This window comes from Glycine max, chromosome 10 (genome assembly GCF_000004515.6).
Source record: "Glycine max cultivar Williams 82 chromosome 10, Glycine_max_v4.0, whole genome shotgun sequence".
NCBI classification, from domain to species: domain Eukaryota; kingdom Viridiplantae; phylum Streptophyta; class Magnoliopsida; order Fabales; family Fabaceae; genus Glycine; species Glycine max.
The window spans coordinates 2823933-2847139 of NC_038246.2; the positions used below are offsets into that span (position 1 = coordinate 2823933).

The 23207-nt window shown below is 34.1% G+C and overlaps 2 protein-coding genes across 2 annotated transcripts; one reads left to right on the top strand and one right to left on the bottom strand.

Moving 5' to 3' along the window:
• Positions 1-212: 212 nt before the first annotated feature.
• LOC100816235 (GABA transporter 1) lies at positions 213-4482 on the bottom strand. Its single transcript, XM_003536874.4, has 7 exons — positions 4008-4482; positions 3324-3446; positions 2551-2645; positions 2183-2369; positions 1922-2052; positions 1436-1651; positions 213-991 (listed from the first exon to the last, which is right to left on the bottom strand). The coding sequence occupies exons 1-7, from the start codon at positions 4126-4128 to the stop codon at positions 593-595; spliced, it is 1272 nt and encodes a 423-aa protein (XP_003536922.1). The 5' UTR covers positions 4129-4482; the 3' UTR covers positions 213-592.
• Positions 4483-7354: 2872 nt separating this feature from the next.
• Positions 7355-17762, top strand: LOC100788603 (signal recognition particle 9 kDa protein). Its single transcript, XM_003536829.5, has 4 exons — positions 7355-7547; positions 7730-7798; positions 17049-17142; positions 17504-17762. Exons 1-4 carry the CDS (start codon positions 7476-7478, stop codon positions 17578-17580), a joined length of 312 nt encoding a protein of 103 aa, XP_003536877.1. The 5' UTR covers positions 7355-7475; the 3' UTR covers positions 17581-17762.
• Positions 17763-23207: the final 5445 nt, after the last annotated feature.

The window sequence follows — 23207 nt, forward strand, 5'->3', positions numbered from 1 at the left end:
CTCTATTCAACTATGTTCGGCAAAAGAAAAATAAAATAAAATACTCTTTTCTCTTCGGAATTTTTTTGTTCAAATCCAATTTTAACATCTTACATGTACAATTGTAAGGAAAAAAAATAGGTAAATTGTATTAGAAACATTGCATATGATAATTTTCACTTAAAACTGTTTAATTTTATCGAACACATTGATATTACACTTGCTGCCTGCTGGTGGCTGAGACAATGGGTAAAGTTCAGAAAGAGGATTAACAGGAGAAAAAGGAATTCTGTATGTAAACAGGAGACAAGAAAGCACCAAAATAGACAATATATCATGTTGTACTTTCGTTAAAGAAAATTATTACATGTGTAGCATATACATGACCTATTCATCACCACTTAAATGAAATTACCAGCAACCGTGATGTTTCTGAATCTTTCAAGTGGGATCAAGACCATGAAGTGTATATGTATTTCAAAACTGAGGGTATATAATGTATAATTTTATAGTTTCTGTATTTATTTGATTTGGACAAAAAAAAATGTGGGATAAAGTACAACTTACCCAATGAGAAAAGGCTGAAAAGAATTTCTGGGGTAGTCCAAAATTCTCACATATCATGGAAGAACTTGTAGTTCTTGATATCTACCACTATGAATCTGACTGCACCAATGCAACCCAAGACAGCAACAATTGAAAACCAGGTAGCTATTAAAATATTTAATGGTCGCATCAAAAGGCTATGTTTGGAGTTATTGGTCGTTCTTCCAGCCTTAAGGTATGCTAAAGCGGGGAACACAAAGTCCAAAGGAGTGAACCCGATTGCCCCACAGATGGACACAAAATCTCCAAAAAAGGGCATAGCTGCAGCAATAAGAGTAACAAGAACCATGTATATGGAAGTAAAAATAAGTCGTGCCAGGCGATTTCTAAGGGAAAATTGGCTACTAGATTTGTTGGACTGGGACCCAGTTTCCTGAAAATAGGCATATGTTGGCCTGCAGTATATCTGACAAATGATGAAAGCAAGGAACTCCATTAGTAAAGGCATTTGAACCATAATAGTTTCGTGTCAGGAATAACAAGAAATTATTAGGTAGCATGAGATCATCATAATCCCTACTAAAATACACATGACATATAATTGAATGATATTAATTCTTTATCGTAATTTTAAAAAATTGGATACAAGTCGCATAAAGATTGTTGGGACCATAGACAGGTTATGGTATGAACTATCTAATAATTTATTCAGAAATAGCCTGGATCATGAGATTTACAGATGATGTATTTTATCTGCCCCTACCTAAAAATAAAGACTAATGCAACATTCACCACTCGACTCTTTCCCTTTCCCTGTTTTCCTTACCCGCAGAGAAAACGAATATTAAATGATGGCCACAAGAAGTTTCAAACAAATTCATACTCTTATATTGAGTGCTAGAGAAGGTACCTGAAAGCATCCTGATATTTGAATCGCTGCAAATAAATTAGCCATAACAACAGTCCATTCTGGGATAGACAATGAAGCTAAAATATAAGGTTGGACTTCTGATCCGAAAGCCCAGTATCCAGAGAAGGCCAATTGCCAGTAGGTCAAAACAATGACAGTATATGCTGCTGATATGCTTTTGTACATATTCCTCTTTGCAGGTTCTCTCAACGTATTCTGGAAAAGGCATGCAGAGTCACAAAATGCCAAGTTGTCATGATACAATCAAGGTTTTAAAAATCCGTCTACGACTGTGATTTTGGCCACAAGCCTACAGCATCAAGGTTTTTTTGGAGTCTCTACAATCACAATTGTTGTCAGCCACATATGTCCATAAATTCCCTCAATGTCAAGGATCAAGACAAGACCGTGACTGCAATTTAAAACCTTGTTTACAATTTAAAAGAACATGTGTAGCAGTGTAAGAGACTTAGAAGTATTAGATACCTGTATTTCTGGAAGCATTGCATCACCAAATGAAAAGGCAATGGTCCCAAGGGCATTAAATGCTTTGAAGGACTTAGAAGCAGAACTACCCTGCAAGCTATAAGTTACTGATGACCTATCAATCTTCTTCCCTAAGAGATGTTGGAAACCAAAAAGTTAAATATGTTATCGCCATAAAATAAAGAGAAGGAATCAATTAGGTGTTCAGGCTTTGACAGACAAGAAGAAGAAGAAGAAGAAGAAGATCCAGCACCAGCTTACCATTGTAAATGGTAACACCAATGGTTGTACCAGCAAAACCAATTGTGCTGAAAGTACACAAGGCATTTACCCATCTCAGTGAGTGAATATCCGGAAGCTGAGAGAGAAGTAGTTCAAAGATTCCAAAGAAAATAATAAAGTGTTGCAGGGTCAATGTTCCATTCTCATGATAGTGCTTGTAAACTGCCTGTACAAACATGTAATTAGAACATTCCCACGTCGACCAAAAAATGGAAACAAATGGTTTTTGTTGTCTATTAGGAAGATTTAAATGAAAAGACAGAAGATCATAGAAAAGCTGAATAGAAATGATGGAACATTTATAATATTCGTCCTATCACTCCACAAAAACTGGGTAGATGCATAACCTTAAGGCTGCTGCCAGCTGCAATTTGGATGGCAATGTTATTTCCCAAAGAAGCTACCTGCTGAAAAAAGGCAATAGACCAGTACCCCCAGAATCCTTCACGAATCAATAAACAAAAAGTCAAGAATATATTATGAACCGTGGTCGTGGATAATATGGAGTGCAGCTAGCACAAAGCTGCAAAGAAACCATTAGACTATTGAATATGACAGTCATTATAGCTATAAATACCATAAGCAGAGAAACTAAACAGTAAATACTATGTACAAAATAAGGGCTCTGCATAATTGTATGTATGCGTAGGTAATATAGGTTAAGGCCCTATTTAGAAAATCTTCTCTGTTAGTAAGAGAAGAAAATAAGTTGTTTCCTTAAGTTAAAATCAACTTTTACAGTTAACTTTTATAGAAACTCACTGATTTAACTTCTCCAAGAACTGAAGTACATAAGTTAATTTTAGTTTATAAGAGAAATTCAATTCATTTTACCTTCTTATTTTATTCTCCAATAAGTACTTTTGAAAATAATTATCCAAATATAGGGCCTAATAAATCTGTTTTTGAGCACAGTAATGCATAAATAAAACCCAAATATCTACACTTGTTGAGCCTGCCTTCATTTTACACTCCCCTATGGACTATGGAGGCTAACTGAGTATGGTTTGCATTACAGATTAGTAAGAAAAAAATTTAGGAACTTGACAATGAGGAGGCAACTATTTGCAGTCTTTTTTGTATAACAGTAAAACCAAATCAATCAATGTATAATACGAACCGAAAATACTATGTGCAAGATGTCTATAGGTAAGGTGCTTCTCCCCGTTCCATTTCCACAGCGAAGCGATCAAAAAGCTAGAGTACCAGGTGACTAGTGTTGCACTCACCAGACTAGTCACACCTGAAACCATTAAGATAGAGAGTAACACCAACACAAACCAGTTAATTAATTGTTTAACTAACCAAATAAGAAAACTAAGAAAGTGGCTTCAAAAGAAATGAACAAAATATATAAAATAAAAAGGAACAGAATCCTCGCGGAGACAAAACCATATTCTATTATTTATACCAATAAGTGGCTTTCCCTTATCATAAAAAGGATATCTCTTTTTTGTACTTATGAGATTAGTGAGTATTCATCAACGAATGATTAATCTTCACTGAAAAATCTAATTGATCATTTTAGTAGAATTTTCTTTTTCAATTAAGTTTTTTTCATCTCAAACTCAAGATTTTTACTTACAGGTTATAAATTTCAGACGAACGATTTGTTAGTTAAAAAAACAGTATTTAATGTTAAGTAACCTGATTATTCTATAAAAAAAACAGTAATATATTATATATCAATAACAATATGATTTAATATTAATTTGTACATAGTATTGTTTACAACTGTGATGATGATCCACAATTAATAAATAAATAAATAATGTTTGAGAAAGAAAAGAAGCAAGTAACTAACCAAGAGGCCAACCGAGAGAAGCAAGAGCGAAGGGCAAAGGGGCATAAGCAGCAGGGGTGGCAATAGTGGTGGCAACATGGAAAGCAGCGTGCTTCCATGTTCCTTTACCACTTTCCTCCATTCTGTTTCTGCTCCTATCACTTTCTTTATTCTTTTCCCACTCTCTATCTTACACTATTATTCTGGTTAGTGGTTAGTGATGTGTTCATAAATAAGCTAAGTTGAATATTACATAGATAGTTCTTCTCCACGTTTGTTGACATTTGTTTGCCTGTAGCCGGAATCATGGACGCATAGAAAGCGACATGATGCAAGTACGTGAAATCTTAAATGGCAGTTAAAAAGCAAGAAAGCGTTTGGAACTATTGGTTTTCATTTTTCGTAAATATAAAAGTTGAGTTTAAGCCTTTAAGGTGTTCAAAAACTGTTTTTAAAACTAAACAATGAAACATTTTTTTCATCCACTCCACTCCCTTCCCTTAATACAAACATAGCCTTAAGGTTTATAACTTCATTTGTCTTTGCAAATCAAGTTGAAGTTGAAGGCTCATAAATCCTCACCTTTTTTAAGCTTACTACAAACGCAAAAGACACGCAAGACTCCTCGTTTCCTGAGTCGTTAGACATGTCTAGCAATGGGAATTGCCTCGTCAAGCTATAATAAAGTCAATAAAAATGACTCTTTTAAGAGCATGTTTAGTCCTTTAAATCGCGTCTTGAGACCGAAAAAGCAAAATCATTTATTTCATAGCAACCGACCTAACCATTAGGTATGCATGTTTGAGCCATAACAAAATTTCCGGGGATTCTTATTATTTCGAGTTTGGAACTAATTTCCAAATATAGGTGGGGACTTTTTTTTACTTTTTTTCATGTTCAAAGAGTATAATACGTGGGAGGTATTGTATATTGCTTCTAGTTTTTTTTTAAGTTGGTAAAGTGTTTCAAATATAATTGTCTTTATACTATTATCTCTTTTTTTTAATATCTTTCTATCATCCAATCACAAATGATAAATTTATTGATTTTTTAATAATTATCTTAGAAGATATACTAATACTAATTTTAATTGGTTAAAATTAGCCATGCACATTTGGTGTATGTTTGGATATGTATTGATGCCAAATCAATTGTTTTTCCACCAATGAGGCAATTCTTAGCTACTTCCAAGTTTTTCAATTATCACACGATCATCCAAACACGCATTAATGGTTGGAAACAATCATTTCACACTCATGTAATATAACCATTCTAAATAAGTTTTTTTTATCCTTAGTCAGAGATTATGGGTGTCGCTCAACCTATTAAATTAAAGACTAATCTCACTTATGGTGCGTGACTATTATTGGTCCAAGAAAATTTTATATATAATGAGAATCGAACATAAATTCTCTCGTTAAATATGCCAACATTTGGAGAAGGGCATCTAACAAATATCACATTGCACCCAATAAAATTCAAACGAGGATGAATCAACTAGATCTAGGTGTTAAGTTTTCACCAATGACAAAAAATAGTGACCCTCTTTATTCTTAGGCCTTCAAGGTAGAAGTGGGTATGCGGGTTGGTTTGTTTGTTTAAGGCCCGACCCGTGAAACCTATGTTTAAAACGGACCAGGTAAATTCATTCTATGAAATAAATGGACTTTTTTTTAGGTTTGTATCCAATCCGTCAAGCTTGCAGATAAACACATCAGTCCGTAAGTTCAATCAATAATTTTTTTTTTAAAAAATAAAAATATGTTTTTGGTTGTTTGACACAACCACAAGCAAGAGAGAGACACAATGTAATGAGAAATATGACGTGCAAGAGAGAGGTGCAATGCGTAGAGAGGGGCGGCGTGCATGAGCCGAGAAGGAGGAAGTGACCTCACGCAGTGTTTGATCGGGGTAAGGGAAGCACGACGTGGTGCTAGTCGAGGGAGGGAGGTCATGCACAAGTCGAGGAAGAGAAAGTGACATCTAGGCCTCGCGGCAGAGTGAGGGTTGGGGAAAAAGACACATGGCGAAGTGAGGTAGGGGAAGGAAATGCAAATCAGGGTGAGAGTTTGAAATGAGAAGTTCCAAAGTTTAGTCTTAACTCTCAACTCAAATACTCAATTTGTATAATTTTTATTTTAAAATTAATTTTGTCTTATATAGGCTACTCACAAGCCCATAGATAAAATTTGTTAAGTCCACCTACTTAATGAACCAAGTTCAAGTATTACTTATAATTATATAGATTTGTAGAAAAAGATTTGTAATCCACTCGGTCCGCAGGCTTAACAAACCAACCCGCGGATCTGAACTCGGATACCCACCCCTACTTCAAGGTAAGAAATTATTAGGTTATCTCTGATTTTTATATTATTAGGAGGGTCTGATTCATTGTTAGGAATTCCCCCGATAAAACACAGATGGATAAGCATGATTTGGAACCACTCCATTTCCAACCTGCTGGGTGCATTACACTGTAGGAAGAAGCTGTATAACTGCAACGATTCACAGATTAACAATCCAAAACTCAAGCAAAATGTTTCCATCGCCATAAGGTACAAACCAAGACAAAAACAAATCCATATGTGGCACCTCATAGGGCTTATAAATCTATTATTGAGATGAGGCCATGTGATTCTCTATTCAATTACATTTAAATTGAAACTTTAAATCATGCTACCTCCTGCCTTTTTATAAGAAATAAATTTTAATATATTTTACACTAATAATTATATCTTATAAAATATCGGAGAATCATACTTAAAATCAAATTTAAAATATAAAATTTATCCAAATAAAATAATAAATACATAAATTTAAAATTATAAGTAAAACACTTTTTAGCTATTACAAAATTAAACTGAAATGCTATTAGAAATTTAAAATGTGATGTTGGGGTCGTGGGCTGAGACATATATAATACTTCTTGCATTATTTTTTTTTAGATTAAAATGCTTATAATTAATTGCACTGAAAAACAATTAAAAGAGAAGAAAATATTAATGATAAGAGTAATTTTAGAAAAAATAACTATTACTATCCACTCAATTAATCAATTTCTTTAATCATAATAAATTAAGTAATTAAGTCATATTTTTTGTTAGTCATGATATTAATTTAAAGTATCAATAGTTTTTTTAATGATTAATTTTTACTAAAAAATTTAAATAATCATTGGTGGGATTTCCACTTATAAAGAACCTGATTAACAACATTTAAAGAATCAAACACGATATCAGTCCACCAATAGTATGTTGGTTAATTAAGTCACTTTTTTTTAATCTAAAACATAAGTATCTTGTACGCAAAATAATTCTGTTTGAGTACAATATTTAATAAAACTCCATATTTAAGATATGGAACTCAAAAGCAGCTTCACCTTGACATGAGCTACTACGATGGGGTCCACTCCAATGACTTTAAATTTAAACCCAACCCAAGCTTCACAGAACCCTGTGTGAGTGTGAGCGTCAGCTACAACGCAACGCAATGGTTTACATAACTTCGTGGGATGAATTCGTGGAGCGATCGGTTCAGTTGTTCCGTGCCGATCCTGATTCTGTATGTTCTTCTCTTCTGCATTTTTACATTTCTCATTTCTCATTTCTCATTTTTCTAACCATTTTGTCTTTTAATTTCTCTATGGTTTTGTCACTAACTCAATTCTGTTTCCTTATTTTATTTAATTTTATGCACACTCCCAAATTCTTTATCGTATCTTCGTTTTTTCACACCTGAAATAGACGCGGTATTTGATGAAGTACCGGCATTGTGAGGGCAAGTTGGTACTCAAGGTCACCGATAATCGACAGGTACTAATTATTGTTGTTGTTGTTTTTGTTGTTGTGTGTTTTAGGGTTGAATGCCATTTTCTTATGTGTTCAATTTGTTGAAATATTGAAATCAAGACAAGTCAATTCTATGTAGTTCTTTCCCTGAAGAATGTGATAGATTTTAAGGGTAAATACTAAATAGAGATGAGTAGAACTGGTTCGAACATTCCAAATTGTGGATACCCTCTGTGATGTTGTTTAACAGAGCCCTAATTACCTGTGCCACTCACTCTAATCTAATTGAGTTAAAGATGCCCATCAATGTGCTTATTATGTAACTTTCGCTTCTTTAGACTTTCAATTTACATATGCTGCTGCTGAGGAATTGTGCCATATGAATTCAGCATTGTGGAAAATGATTTTCATTAGTTTACAACTAATTACACAGGGCGAATAAATAAGGAGAACAAAACAAAATTTCTACTGCAATCTAATCATAAAAATCAGGAGCCATAATCTCCTTGGAATCTATATCTGCTAAAAAATGAAAAACAGTAATACAATTGATCCTGTAAATTAAAATAAATCATTAATTCCAAGCTGTATATAAGGATCAATTATCAAACGATCCTGATTAATTTTGAGAGAGAACACATCTTGTTTCCCAAAATACTCCACCTTCAACAAGCATATGTCTTTTGAAACAAGCAAAATGCTTGCTGGAATGTCATTGTTGATTGGTGCAATTCCTACATCTCTGGGTAAGTTGTTAAACATGTACAAAATAACATCCAATTGCAGAAATCCAGAAACAACATCCCTGTGGGATACTTTGACTCGTTCTTTGGCAAAGTAATCCTTAAGAAGGATGCAGGAAAGTTGAAGCTTTTGTGGGATGCTAGTTTGGCCATGGGCATGGATGATATTTTATTAAGACTCACATTATGGCCATGGGCATGGACAATATTTTATCAAGACTCACATTTTGGCCATGGGCACAAAATTATAATTCATCTTTTAGATAACATACAAATTAAGACTACATGTTTGTTCATGGTTTTGTTATATAGGGTCACGAACATGGTCGTTGGAAATCAGTGGGATCACTGTGTTGGATCATGGAATCATTTGGTGTGGTCAATCCCACCATCCCTCAAGATCTGTTACCCCCCATCTGAGACCCATTAAGGGATATGATGTACAATAAACTGCTTAATCAACACTTTCTCTCTAACAAAAAAAACATCTATCTCCATATGCTTCGTTCTGGCATGGCGAACAGGATTATGAGCAATGAGCACTTTGATTGTCGCAAAATATGATGGGAGTGTAGAAGGGAACTTGAAGTTCAGTCAACAGTGTTTGGATCCATGATATTTCAGCAGTGGTCTGAGCTAGACTACAATATTCTGTCTCTGTGCTAGACCTACCAACCACTTGCTGCTTGCGGGACCACCAGGAGATGAGATTTGAACTAAAATAGATTGCTGCACCAGAAGTGGATCTTCTATCATCAATATCCAAAGCCCAATCTGCATCACAGAGTGCCCTTAGAGTGTAAGGCTGACCTAAGGCAGCAGGCTTTAGATGCAGACCATGAAGAACAGTACCCTTCAAGTACCTTTAAATTATCTTGACAGAAATCCCGTGAGGTTCTGATGGATTAGCCATAAATTGACAGACTTTATTCACTTAGAAACTGATCTCTGGTCTAGTAATAGTCAAGTATTGAAGAGCCCCAACCAAATCTGTATAGAGTTGGATCAAAAAAAGGTTCTGAGTCTGATTTAGTCAACTTGCAACTAGAAGCCATAGGAGAAGCAATGGATTGAGCTTCTGCCATACTGGTTTTTTGCAATAAGTCTGATATATTTGCTTTGAGTAAGCAGTATTGATTTGTCGGCCAGAGTCTTCACCTCTATTCCAAGAAAATAATCTTAACAAACCAAGCTGTTTGAGAGAGAATTTTGAGTTCAACTGAGAGGTAAGATGTTGAATTAAAGGAATAGAACTTCCAGTAATTATAATATCATCAACATACACAAGGAGATATACAGTGTGAGACTTGGTCTTGTAAATGAACAGAGAGAGATCACATTTACTTGCCACAAACCCAAACTGAAGTAAGGTAGTCTGAAGCCTTTCAAACCATTGCCTGGGGGCCTGCTTGAGACCATAATGAGCTCTATTAAGCTTGCATACCAGAGAAGAATTAGTGTCTTGAAATCCTGGTGGTTGAGACATATACACTGTCTCATTCAGTAATCCATTCAGAAAAGCATGGATGACATCCAGCTGAGCTAGTTGCCACTGATTAGTTAGAGCCAAAGACAAAATAAGTCTGATTGTTACAGGTTTCACAACAGGAGAGAGTCTCAGAGAAATAAAAAACCAGCCACTTTGCAACTAATTGGGCTTTGTACTTGTTAATAGAGCCATCTACATTTTCTTTGACCCTGAAAACCCACTTACACCCAATTGGTTTTCTGTCTGGTGGCAGAGGAACCAGACTCCAGGTATTATTCTTCATCAAAGCTTCATACTCTTGCTGCATGGCAGAGAGCCAATTTGGATCTGTTAAGGCTTGCTTGACAGACTTAGGTTTGCAGTGAGCCAACAAAAGTGTGGGATTAATTCTTGGCAGATGATTTCCAGATTTTGATCTGGTCTGCATGGGATGTGTGTTTGTAGGTCTTTGAGGTAAGGGCAAGGAAGAGTGGAGGATGCGAGTTCTGGACTGGTTGTTGAATGAGAAGACTGTTCAGTGGGAACAGCTGTGGATGGTGGAGATGTATTGGCTGCTGAAATGGAAATATCAGTATTGGACTGGTCTGTTTGTGACTGAATATCAGTATTGGACTGGTCTGTTTGTGGCTGAGCATTAGTAGGGACAGACTGAGGAGTGATATCAGCTGAAGAAGACTGAGTTGGGATAGGTTGGGGTAAATTTGAGGGTTGGAAAATGGGAATAGGAGGAAAGTAAAGAGTAGATGAGGAATTAGACTGACTGGAAGAAACAGTGGACTCAAAAAGATCAGCATAAGGGAACTTGGACTCATTAAAGACAACATCTTTGGAAATGTAAATTCTTTCAGAGGGAGATAAACATTTATACCCTTTGTGAGAGGTAGAATACCCTAAGAAAATACATTCATGAGACCTAAAATCCAACTTGTGTTTGTTATAAGGCCTGAGCAAGGGAAAGCAAGAACACCCAAAGGTTTTGAGAAAATTGTAATCAGGAAATTTGTGAAACAGCATATGGTAAGGTATCTCAAACTTAAGAGAAGCTGGAGGTAACCTATTTATTAAGTAGATAGCTGTGCAAAAGGCAGAATCCCAAAATTTGAGGGGTAAAGAAGCATGATGAAGCAAAGTAAGGCCTAATTCCACAATATGTCTGTGTTTTCGTTCCACAACCCCATTTTGATGATGGGTGTGGGGACAAATCAGTTTATGATGGATACCACAGTCAGGTAAGAAAGCTGTTAGTGGCCTAAACTCCCCCCCCCCCCCCCCCCCCAATTAGCTTGAAGGTTTTTGATTTTTGAATTAAATTGTAATTCTGCCATAGCCTTAAAACCTTTGAAAAACATTAAAGGTTTCAGATTTGTTTTTGAGAAGATAAATCCATGTAAACCTAGAAAATGCATCAACAAAGGTTAAAGGTTATGTAGTATGAAAACCCATTAGTTGAAGAAACATGGGCTGGCCCCTATAGGTCACTGTAAATTAGCTCAAGAGGAAAAGTATACACAGACTCAGGGAAAAGAAGGAAGTCTGTGGGACTTGCCCACTGCACAAGCTGAACAAAAACTAAGAATTTTTATTAGATGTAGGTATTTTACGGTGTTGCAAGACTAATTGCAGTACATGAGAATTAGGATGACCTAGACGATCATGCCATAGAGAACTAGTTCTAGTACATGAATTTACAATGGATTTTTCAGACTTATTACATGAAGTCAAAGAGGACTTTTCAGCAGTTGAGATACAAGCAAGAGCTGAAGATGCAGACCAAGGATGTTGAAACTTGATGTTGGAGAAGCTGTATGGACCATCAGGACCAACATTGCCTTGAAGTAAGACCTTATCTTTGGCAAACTGGCTGACACTAATAAGATTTTTAGTGATATTAGGAACATGCAATAAATGCTGAAGGGACAAAGAGACTTTAGTGTTATAAGGAGAGATGAAGGATGAAGAACCAGAGGTGGAAATAGGCAAACCTTGATTATTGCCAATGAAGATTTGGCCAGGTCCTTCAAAGGGCTCAAATTGAATATTTTGAGACTCTCCAATTACATGAAACAAAGCGTCTGAATCTGGAATCCAATTATTGTTGGCTGAGAAGTAACATTGGTCAACATAGCACTAGAATTGGAATTATTCCCAGCATTAGCAGGCTTATAATTGTTGTCAGTCCAGACATTTGAGGGACAAAAATCACCATAGGATTTCCCAGAATTAGAGTTGAAACTACTCTAACCAGAGGTGCCATTGTACTGATTCTGAGGGCCATAATATTGTGAGGTGGGATCCTAAAGAACTAAGGAGGAGTTGGGTTGGGGATTTCCATCAAAGCGATAATGACAAACGGATGTTGTGTGCCCATACTTGTAACACTTGGCATTGAAAATTTGCAAATCGACTAGTACCTTGTCCTCGGCCGCCATCGCCACTACTGCCAGCACCAACACTGATGCCACCATGACAATCGTTGTTGCAGTTAAAACCACCATTGTAACCTCCTCCACAGCCAGACCCACCTTGAAATTGGAGAAATTTTCAGGATCCTGCTTGTTTGGCACCTGAGTTAGGTTAATTGAGGGAGAATCAGAAAGAGATTTCTTGAACTTGTTCAAGCGAGATTCATGAGCTAATAACGGCACCTCAACTTGATTGATAGGTTGATAATCCGGTGAGAGGTCACATGTGTGTTCTAGGGTCTGAGTTGCAATCATTGCCCTAACTCGTTTCGCGAACCCAAGTGCCTTATGGGTTTGTATAAATAGGGGCATGGGACTGCAATGGTCCCCACCCCCTTTAAAGAACTCTTTCTCTGTTACTGTAATCGGCAAAGGTGCTATTTTTGTTGCAGTGAGGCAATTTTCGGTATGACGGAGTGATTTTTGGTATGGTGGTGTATGCTGCAGTGGTGGCAAACATTGGTTCAAGTTACTCCGCGGTGGTTAAAACTTGCTTTCAATAATGGCGGATGATAATTCAGTGAGGGACCTTCAAGAATGGAATCGATATGCTCCTGAAGCATAATTGGACTTCCAACAGAGGCAAGAGAATCTGCGATTGCGCAAATCTGCAACAGGAACTCGTGCATTGACTTACCCGCAAGAGTCGTTGCTCAAAATTCAGTGCGAAGTTGCCTTGCTGTGGTGATAGTTTGTTTGTAAAAATACTCATGAATGCACTCCCAAACTTCATAGGAATGTGTGCATCCTATAACACTCGAGATAAAATCAATGTAGAAAAGGTCAATTGAAGCCATGTGAGGAGCACCTGATCTTGTTTCTCCCAAGATTCATACGCTGGATTCTCAATTCCAGCCTAACGATCTTCTTTAGAAAGGAAGCGGAGCAGAATCTGTGGATTAGCTACAAATTGCTGAAGACGGTGGGATTTGATAATTGGCTCGACTTGTTGTCGCCATAGAAGAAACGTTGAATCATCAAGCTTATGAGAAATAGAATTTGGAAAAGAAGCGGAAAGAAACGCATTATGTTGTGATGCCATTGATGATCGTCACCAAGATCTAGATACCATAAAAGTGTTCTTCACAAAGCTGAAGAAGATAAAAGCTAAAAGAGAGAAAACTTTAGAATCAAGTATTGGGGTTCCTGTTTTCTGTTAAAAGAGAATTATATATAGAGCTCTAGATCAGTTAGTTAAGACGAACTAACCTTCTAGCCAACTCTTAACTAACACTGATTCTTAACTAAGTAACTAACATAGTTAAGTGAGTGTGCAGTTGAATACTGCACCTCCCTTTATATTACTCTAATAGGACCTAGTGATTGATGGTGAGAAGTCTGGAAGTTTTCAAGCAATTGCGATTTTTTTCTATAACAATGTCATACTATTCAATGTGGCCAGAAGTGTAGAATTTCCTATAATGTGGTCAAGTATTTAAGTCACCATCCTATGATGAGATTAGAGTAAAGTATTTGAAGAAGGAACTAGAGTTGACAATAGAGATTTTGAAAGTACATAGAGCTGAATGGAAGCAAGTTGGGTGTACCATAATGATTGATGGTGTAATGACAAGAGGAGAAGGATGATATTGAAATTCTAGGTGAATAAGCCCTAAAGAAACGGTGTTTTTGAAGTCTATTGGTGTATTTTAATAGACCGACCAAGTCTTTAAGATGCTTGGTGGTGGTGGTGTTGAAGAGATTGGCGAGGAAAATGTAGTTCAAATTTTGTCATCTTGGTATTTGTGGTAGTCCTTAGCTAGAATGACAATTGATAAGATTACAAAAAATTGGTGAGAGTCTTATGAAGATGAATATCTAGAGTTTCAAAAATTGCTTATTAAGCTTGACATGTAGTTCCTCTGGGTGTGAACATAACTAGAGTGCTTTCAAGATGGTATGATCTCAAAGAAGTGAAAACAATTTGATCTCACAATTTGGGTTTGAGCCTAACTCAATCTTATAAAACCGGTTTGTAAGGTGAGGACTAACCAAGCCTTATAAACTCTTTTTGGCCACAATCATAAATTACAATTCACAAAACATTTTCATTTGTAGTTCTACTTAACACTGTGTCAATATTATTTAAAGCATATTTTGTTGCTCTACTTTGTTTAATTTGGTTTTTAGTACCATAAATGTTTGTTTCGACTAATTTTTCATCTATGAGAACATTGAAGGCCATAGATTCATTCGACAAATCAACAAATTGTATCTTTAAATTTTTGTTTTTGACAGACTTCATAAAGCTTTGTCACTGAATGTTTTTATACTATGTCTGGATTAATTAAAGGTTCAAGCAAATCTTTAAAACTCTTTCACACAATATCAAAGCAAGAAACCCCTAAAACAATCCTTTCTCAATTTTCTCTCTCCTAGTGCCATAACTAACAACCATGGAAGCGTGTGAAGACCAAAACGCGATTCTCCCAGAAGTCTCCAACAATTTTTCCAATGATGAGTCTCCAAGTGACTCTAGTGATCTTCCAAAAGAGACTAAGGATCATCTTCCTCCGCTACCAAACATTGACAAAGTAGAAGCGATTCTTAAATATGAGTTTAAGAATAAGTGCTTATTGGAAGAGGTCTTCACTTACACTTCCTACCCTAATGATAAGTGATTTTCCTTCAAGTGGTTGGAGTATGTTGAACACCAAAGGATCTAGCAGATATCGATGAGTCCACTATTGGAGCTGTTTTTATTGATTGTGGTTCCTCCATTGACATTGTTTCGGAGATTTTTAAAGGTTTGCTTGAACCTTTAATTGATCCTGGCACAGTACAAAAGCATCTGGTGACAATGCTTTATAAAGTTTGTTAAAAACAAAATTTAAAGATACAATATGTTTGATTTGTGGAATGAATCTCTATCCTTCAATATTCTCAAATAAAAAATTAGTTGAAGTGGACATTTATGGTACTAAAAAATAAATTGCACAAAGTAGAGCAACATAAGATGCTTTAAATAATATTGACACAATGTTAAGTAGTAGAAAAGGTACAAAAAAATGTTGTGAATTGTAATTTATGCTTGTGGCTTAAAAATAAAACCTTACTTTACAAATCAGTTTTGTGAAGTTGAGTTAAGCTTAAACCTAAATTTTAAGACAAATTATAACCCTCTTTATAAAATTACCTAGTAGTCTGCTACTTGTTCATCTTAATTGTATTTTCTTGGGTCCACACCAAAAGAAGTAAGCTAGGAAAAGGAAGTATCTTGAGCTAAATCTAGATTATGTTTCATCCAGCAATGAGCGGATTGTGGAAAATGATGATGGAGACAATGAAGATTTGGATGTGGACAACTTGGATGGGGATGTTCCAAAGATGATGAAGATAATGGACCAAATGATGATCAAATGGAGGACAAATTTTTTAATTAACACAACATTTTAGATATGATAAATTATATATCTTGACTTTGACCTGTATGTTTGAGTTTCAAAAACTTGATATTTTGTGTTTGGTGTTGTTAATTTAAGTTGTTACAAGTATGAGTTATGATGACCATCTTATGGATTATGAATTTAATTGAAGCTAGTGTTGCAGTGATTTGAAGTATTTTTTTTATTCTTATTTATGATATTTTATATGCATATATATATATGCACTCAAACATGTTATCAATTTTTTAGGATCTTATGATCCCGTAGTTTACAATCTTTGGCCTCCTCCTTAATCCCAAGTAGGACCCCAATTTTAACTACCTTTGTCATGGTCATTGAAAAATTCTTAGTTGGTTTAAGTATTTTTCCACGCTTACACCCATTTTACTCTCTACTTAGTAGCTTCTATGTGTAGGAATTGTATATTTATTACTTGTATTTTTAAAACATTTATAATTATGAGTTATGTGAACGTAAGGAGCAGAGATTCTATTTGCAGGGTCCCCCCTCCCCCCCAACATCATGAAAAGTTGTTAAACACAGGCATGGAAATATTGTGATTAGATATTCATTTGATGCTTCTTTTTCTTATTTTTTTACCCTTCTTTTGACTGACGACTGAAGAGTGAAGACAAACTGAAGATTTATACTGCATCTTATGCCTTATACTAAGGATGATGACATTATGCTATCTCTAGGAATCTCCACTGGTGAAGGAATTAATTCAGTGGCACTAGTTTACTGAAGCACTAAATATCGTTATATTCTTTTTGCCTTTGGGCACTGGTGATTGATGGAAAGTTGTCCATTATTGGTGGTTCTAACATGTTCCTTTTCTATTGATGTGCCAGAGGAAACTAACTTTACCTAATGGAGAATCATCATAGGTGCCCATCATAGTTTACACAATCCAAAACTTGTATTTGTTATAGGAGGAAGCATAAATATATATGTAAGCAAGATGTGATTCCTTGCATCAATGAATTTGTCATGACTACAGTTTTTGCTGAGCCTGTTTTCTTGTATAGAATATAATTTGTCACTTGTGTGAAGCCAATTGATGCAACGATGTGCCATAAGCATATTATTACATGCACTCGAACAAAATCTCTTTCTTCTCTCCCCCATTGTTGTCTCGGTCACACATCTCACATATAAATGTTCCTAAAGTTGATTGTTATTGTTTTTGACCAGTGTCTGAAGTATAAGACAGACCAAGCACAAGAAGCCAAGAAGATGGAAAAACTTAATAATATATTCTTTACTTTGATGGCTCGGGGACCAGAAGGTATGTCTTTTTTGTTATTCTTTGTTGATCACCATACATTTGGGCACTTATTTGCCGAGGGATATATTTGCATGAGAAATGATTTTGAATTTTTTTTCCCTGTAATACTAGAAAATATTGAAACCATGGGAATGAATATTAATTAGAACTTTAAAAGTTGAGTTCACGTTAAGTCAGCTTAGGATATGCATAAAATTTTCTTTCCTCCAAGTTTTAACCTTATTAAAAGTTACAACAGTTCCGTGGCATACATACATTGATGATACATTTAGGTTCTTTTCCTGTCTCATATTGCCCACTGGAATGATCTCCCACTCTTGATTTGTTTAAAAATAATTTAAAAATTCTTCTAATTCTGCAGTGGATCTATCAGAAGTCACTGGGAAAGAACCAATGGATACACAAACGACCAAGAGGGGAAGGGGAAGAAAGCAATAACTAAATGTATCTAGCTGACAAAATAGTCTTCATGAATCTTGGGAAATCAATAATGACTTGATATTTTCCCCCCCAAAATCATATGGCAGTGTCTTCATTGCATTTACAATTTTTTTTTGTTTTGTTTTCTGAATTCTTCTTTCTCCAATATTATTCTTGGGTATGGTTTTACCTACAACAAAGTTATTGGCTCTTTAACCATTTTGTGTCATTTTTACAAACAAAATATCAAGATGGGTCTGATAACATTTAACTGGCATAGGGCACTTTTGACCAATGATTGGGTCAAAACCGCTACTCCAACTAGCAAGTTTATCACAGCGTGATGCATGACATATTATCCTTAAACATGCTACTCCTAGTAACAAGTTTATGAGAACCTGACATGTGGTTGTCTCCTTTGAACTTGTTACTCCTAGTAGCGAATTTATGAGAACTTGACATGTGGCATGTTCCATACTTATTTTTTGTCAACATATTTAATATAATTAACAAAATATTACAGCATAATTAATACACATATGACCAAATCAATTACTTTTTTCATTTATTTTATATATGTCCAAGCAGCAGGATAGGGTTTGAGCCAAAAATCTCTTGGGCTTGCGAGCTCTTGTTTCTTCCTAATATTAAAGTGAAAAATCTTGCCGTGGGCTTCCTTATGAACTTGTCTATAAATACACTCAATCTGCTATTATAATTATATATTATATACTAAAATTTGCATGCATTTTGGTTTGCTTCAAGCCCTTTGTGAAGTGTTGTTTACTAGAATCGCTAACCAATTAACTAACTGACACATTTGTATTCTAAATATGATGGGATTTTCTTCATTATGAAAAGTTGGACACGTTGTGGCGCTTCAGGAGAGATGGCTAAAAATGATGACACTTTCCATTAGTATACATGTCAGTTTAATGTAAACCAAAGTGCAGACCAAGAATACTCCCTAGTGAAATATCAGCAATTGAAGCTAGCTTTGCTTTTAAGGCATTGATTTTATATTTCGGTGAACCCAATCGTAAATCTTATAACTCAAATTGATAAATTGTGGGTCATGGCATCAGTGATCACAGGGAATTATACAAGTATCTCACCACAGGTTCCAATCATGTTCGTACCTGAACAGTCCTACTAAACCTGTTTCACCAGATCCCAATCTTGCGTATTTGCTTTTACATGCTACGTTGGCCCATTAAAAAGTTAAAGCGTTTAATCCATGTGCCATGAAAAAAAGCTTGTAAACTTGTATCCTTTTTTCCCCTCCCATGAAAGATTGTAAAGATACAAAGGCAATTTGGAAAATATTCTTCAATCAAATAAAGGAAAAACAGATGGACAGAATGTTTTTTTGGTGGGTAATGAGCCAGGACAAAGTGCATACATAACTTTGCTTTTTTATTTTTCTTGTGATTCGTTCCAAGTTCAGTGGGGGGCCTAATCTCCAATGCCGAGGGGACTTTGGCCACTACTAGTAGTTTAGTATCAACCACTGTTGCTTCTCTATTCCAAGGTTTATGCCTCATTCAAGGCTTGGATGTTAGTTCCATGATCCTGCAACAAGAACAACGCAATGACGAGAGAATTAAATTTAAGAATCAAGGCTTTTTTAGGATTCCTTTTAAGGGTAAAAAAAATGTGAGAAAAAAGAAAAAGACTGGTGGGAATTGAAGGTAATTATGATTTTAGTTGAAGGAATACTAGAGATGCTCCTTGATTTTGAAAAGAATGATGATCAAGAATATGCTACTTTTTGCCACAAATAATAGAAAAGAAAGGCAAATTGAGAATATGCTGCTCTACATATGGATGATGTTGAGCAATGGGTGAATAACTCAGCAGCATGCAGTAGTAGTAGTAGTGCTTAAAGGCAGAAAAATATGTTTGTGTCAGTTCAACACATGGTGAAGTAAAAAAAGGATTTAAGTCTTTCATCACTGTACTTTTTAGAGTAAAGTTGCCTTTTGGATTTTATATATCTAATTTTATCTTAACTGGTTCAAAAGACTTGTGTGGTGGTGTCATTGTCTTTGTTTTCTTATCTGTTGTTGATCTTTCTATTGTCAATTTGAATTTAGTCCACGAATCCACCTTTGAAGGTACTTGGTAAGAAACTTAAAACTAAATGAATTAGAGAAAATAAAATAGGAATGGAAGTTTTTTATTTATTTATTTATTTAATACATGGTAAAAGAGTACATAATATAATTAATTTCATCTTGTTTTTCATATCTTCATTTTTCTTGAATTAAATATGTATGAAATGATTCGTGTCCCAAACTATAATCGATTTACTTTCACGGTCCCCATTTTAGTTGTCATGTAAGAGTTGAGTATTGAAGAACGATGGCATAAGTTACTTTAGGCTGATGTTAACATCATGGAGTGTGACAAATTTTTGTTTGAATTCTCCAACTTGAGGTTCTTTGACTAATAAACATCTATGAAAAAAGCCAGGTAAAGGACAGAAAAAAGTTAAATATTTATCCTCTCATTTATTACCCTTTCGTTTTTCATTTAAACGACCAAAATTAGTCCTAAGATGGGAATGAAATAAACATTGTAGAGTTGCTTAACTAGATTGCGTCCTAGAAGGTGAATTAATGGATTGTGCTTAGTTCATTTGAATGAGAGACAGATCATTCATTGATTGATTGGTTCTAGTAAAGCTGTTGTGTAATATGCTACGAAATCTCCCATTTGGGTGGGTTTTGCATTATGACAAAATGTGGTCTACGAGGAATGGTATCCTTGTCGGGCTCCAAATGGAAGCAAAATACAGCTTCAATTGCAAATCCTTCATTGTTTAGTTGTATTGAAGAAAGAGTCATTGCATCTACTGTACAAGAACTGTGCTTCCGCTGCCTATGCCGTGCAAGGGACTCTACCATTTTGCATAATTGTAGAAGGTTTGATTCAGTCAATTTAGATAGACCTTTCAACAAATGTTTATGAGAAATTAAAAGAAAGAGAAAATAAATTAAATCTAATATAAGCTAAAATTAATTTATATACTTCAACTTTTATATAAATTATTTTGTTTAAAGTTTCCATATAGTATGTTTAGATACTCAGTGTTGACAAAAAAAAGGATGAAAACAAATTTTGAACATTCAAAATCAATTGACACTTTGAGATAGATAAAGACAAAAAAATATATATTAATATGATAGATGATGAAATGTGATGGGAAGACATAAAGAAAAATAAAGGTTGTTGATGAGATGTTTGATATTTAAAGGTGATCAAATATAAGAATTAAAAAAAACATAATAAAACTAAGGTAAGAGTAAAAAATTACATTAAAAAAACATAATAAATTAGAAGCAAAATTCTATGGTTGGTTTCTTTCACCATGAAAAAACAATTGCTTTTATATCATTATAATGTTAATCCAAACATGCTAATAATCATTTATAAACTTAACAACTCAAATTGTCTTAGATGAGCTTCACCTGTAATTGTAAAGGTTAACAATTAAAAGCATTCCATAAGCTAGAAGTTAATCCAAATTTGGCTACATAGTTTTTCTCTTCCATTCCCTTCTAATGGAACAAGAACAACATCTAGATTGACAAGTTATGTAGTTTAAACCTTCTTTTATTATGATCAAAAACTTTTTTGACCATGCCAAACGTTCTTTTCAAAATGAATCCATATATAAATTAATAACTGTATTCAATATAAAAAAAAAGTTTGAGTTGTGCAAATTCTGCTTAAACTCATTCTAACAAGCATTTTCGTCCTGGTTCAAAGAATTAATAAGAAATTAACATTTTTATGCCCTCTCAATAAATTAACACTTGAGATTATAAAAAAAAAGGTAAAACTAAATTCTTGTATCGTGTGGATTGGCATTTGTTGATTAATTATTATTGCTTTATTTGCATAAGAACTAAGAAGAAAGATTTTCACAAGCCTCCTAAACAATGCGTGCACTTTAAAATCAAACAAACTGAACATAAACTCGTGCATGTGCATGGTCAGGTAATGAAAGTGTGGCATATTTTTCAATCTGTGATCTAGTAATAAAATTCTAAAATAAAAAATGCTACAATTAAAATTATAGACAATATGTGCTTGGAATTTTTACTTGTTTGATAGTATATTGAAATAAAAACTTTTTTTTTACCAAATATTCAAATATAAACTCAACATTCAATTAGGAAGGAAATCAAGCATCATTTCAATATTATAATAATGAAAACCAACATTGATTTATAAAAGGCTTTATTTTATATGTTTAAAATTGAAATCCATAACTATAAATATAAATAGAGAGAATATTTTTAATAAAAAAATTAAATAAAATGAGAAAGGTAAAGCTAATAGTTTGCCATAGGAAGTATTCACTAATGTTTTAAGTGAGAGAAATAAAGTTGATAGAATAACTAATACATCAATGCTACAATTTAAGCTTCAAATTAGTATATTTAAAAGCTTTCATTTTTAGATAATATTTAAAATTTCGTAAAATTATAAAAATATTTTTTATTTTTTACTTGTATTAAATTTAAAAATTTAACATTGTACGAGAACATTTTGTATTTTATTGCAACATTTTTTTTTTTACTTTTGCCAACTTGGTGATGTAAAATTACTAATGTAATATGGTCAGCTGACCCAGATTAATTTTTAATAAATTGATTTTATTTTTTGAACTTGATTTGATTATTTACTTTAAATTTGAATTTCATTGTGGTATTTATTTATATGATTATATTATAAAAAGTAATATTAATTATCTAGTTATATTTTCTTTTTAGGATGAAAATTTGTCATATCTATAATTAATATCCTTTTATATATTTAATAAATGTAGGTATGTTATAGTATTAAGTAAAAAAAAATGTACCAAAAAAGTTAAAGTATATAAATCAAACTTAAACAAATATGTCATGACGACAAAAAAAAAATACAGATAAACTGTGGTGGGTTGTATTAACTCATATTTTAGAAATTATTGATTATACATTGATAAAGATCTCCTTTTCTTGATTTGTAAGATGAAAGAAAAGTTAAACCATAAAAAGGACTCTCTGTGAGTCTCTGAATGTTGAGCATTCTAATCTAATCACCAAATTCATTCTGTTAAGAAGGAGATCTTGCCTTGATAAAGTGATAGCATTAGCATGTGCCATTTGTCAACTAATTGAAGAAAAGTAAGGAATGAGGCAATGATTAGTTGGCAAATGCCAAAGTGGACTGAACCAGAGAAGAGCTTGGATGAGATGGACAACCCACAAAACATATATTAACAAGTAACAAAACCAACATAAATCTAGAATCTAAAATATAATCAAACTTAATAGAAGCATTAGTCAATATATCATATAGTGGGGACATATTTATCTGCTACCTTTTTAGGATAAATTTCAATCTATTGATTGTACAAACATAATTAATTAGACAATAGTTATAAACTTGTAATCATATCATCAATAATAAGACAAATCTTGCTTGTATTGCACATAAAATAAACTAGTCATTAATAATAGTATCATAGAATCTATTCTATTGCAACCGAAATAAATTCAATTAAGCTTATGTCCGTTTCAGTTCTCAAATGAGACAAAAACAGTGACCCGAAGAGAACTATGCTTTTTAACTGCAAACATCCTAACTAT

Bases quoted from the DNA above. Each gene is read 5' to 3' on its own strand.
- LOC100816235 (XM_003536874.4), bottom strand. From the start codon at position 4,128: ATGGAGGAAAGTGGTAAAGGAACATGGAAGCACGCTGCTTTCCATGTT. The intron at 2,646-3,323 runs GTTCGTATTATA...TGATTCGTGAAG, and splicing joins TCTTGCACATAGTATTTTCG to GATTCTGGGGGTACTGGTCT. The intron at 992-1,435 runs GTACCTTCTCTA...ATCATTTGTCAG, and splicing joins AAATATCAGGATGCTTTCAG to ATATACTGCAGGCCAACATA.
- LOC100788603 (XM_003536829.5), top strand. From the start codon at position 7,476: ATGGTTTACATAACTTCGTGGGATGAATTCGTGGAGCGATCGGTTCAG. The intron at 7,548-7,729 runs GTATGTTCTTCT...CACCTGAAATAG, and splicing joins TCCGTGCCGATCCTGATTCT to ACGCGGTATTTGATGAAGTA. The intron at 17,143-17,503 runs GTATGTCTTTTT...CTAATTCTGCAG, and splicing joins GATGGCTCGGGGACCAGAAG to TGGATCTATCAGAAGTCACT.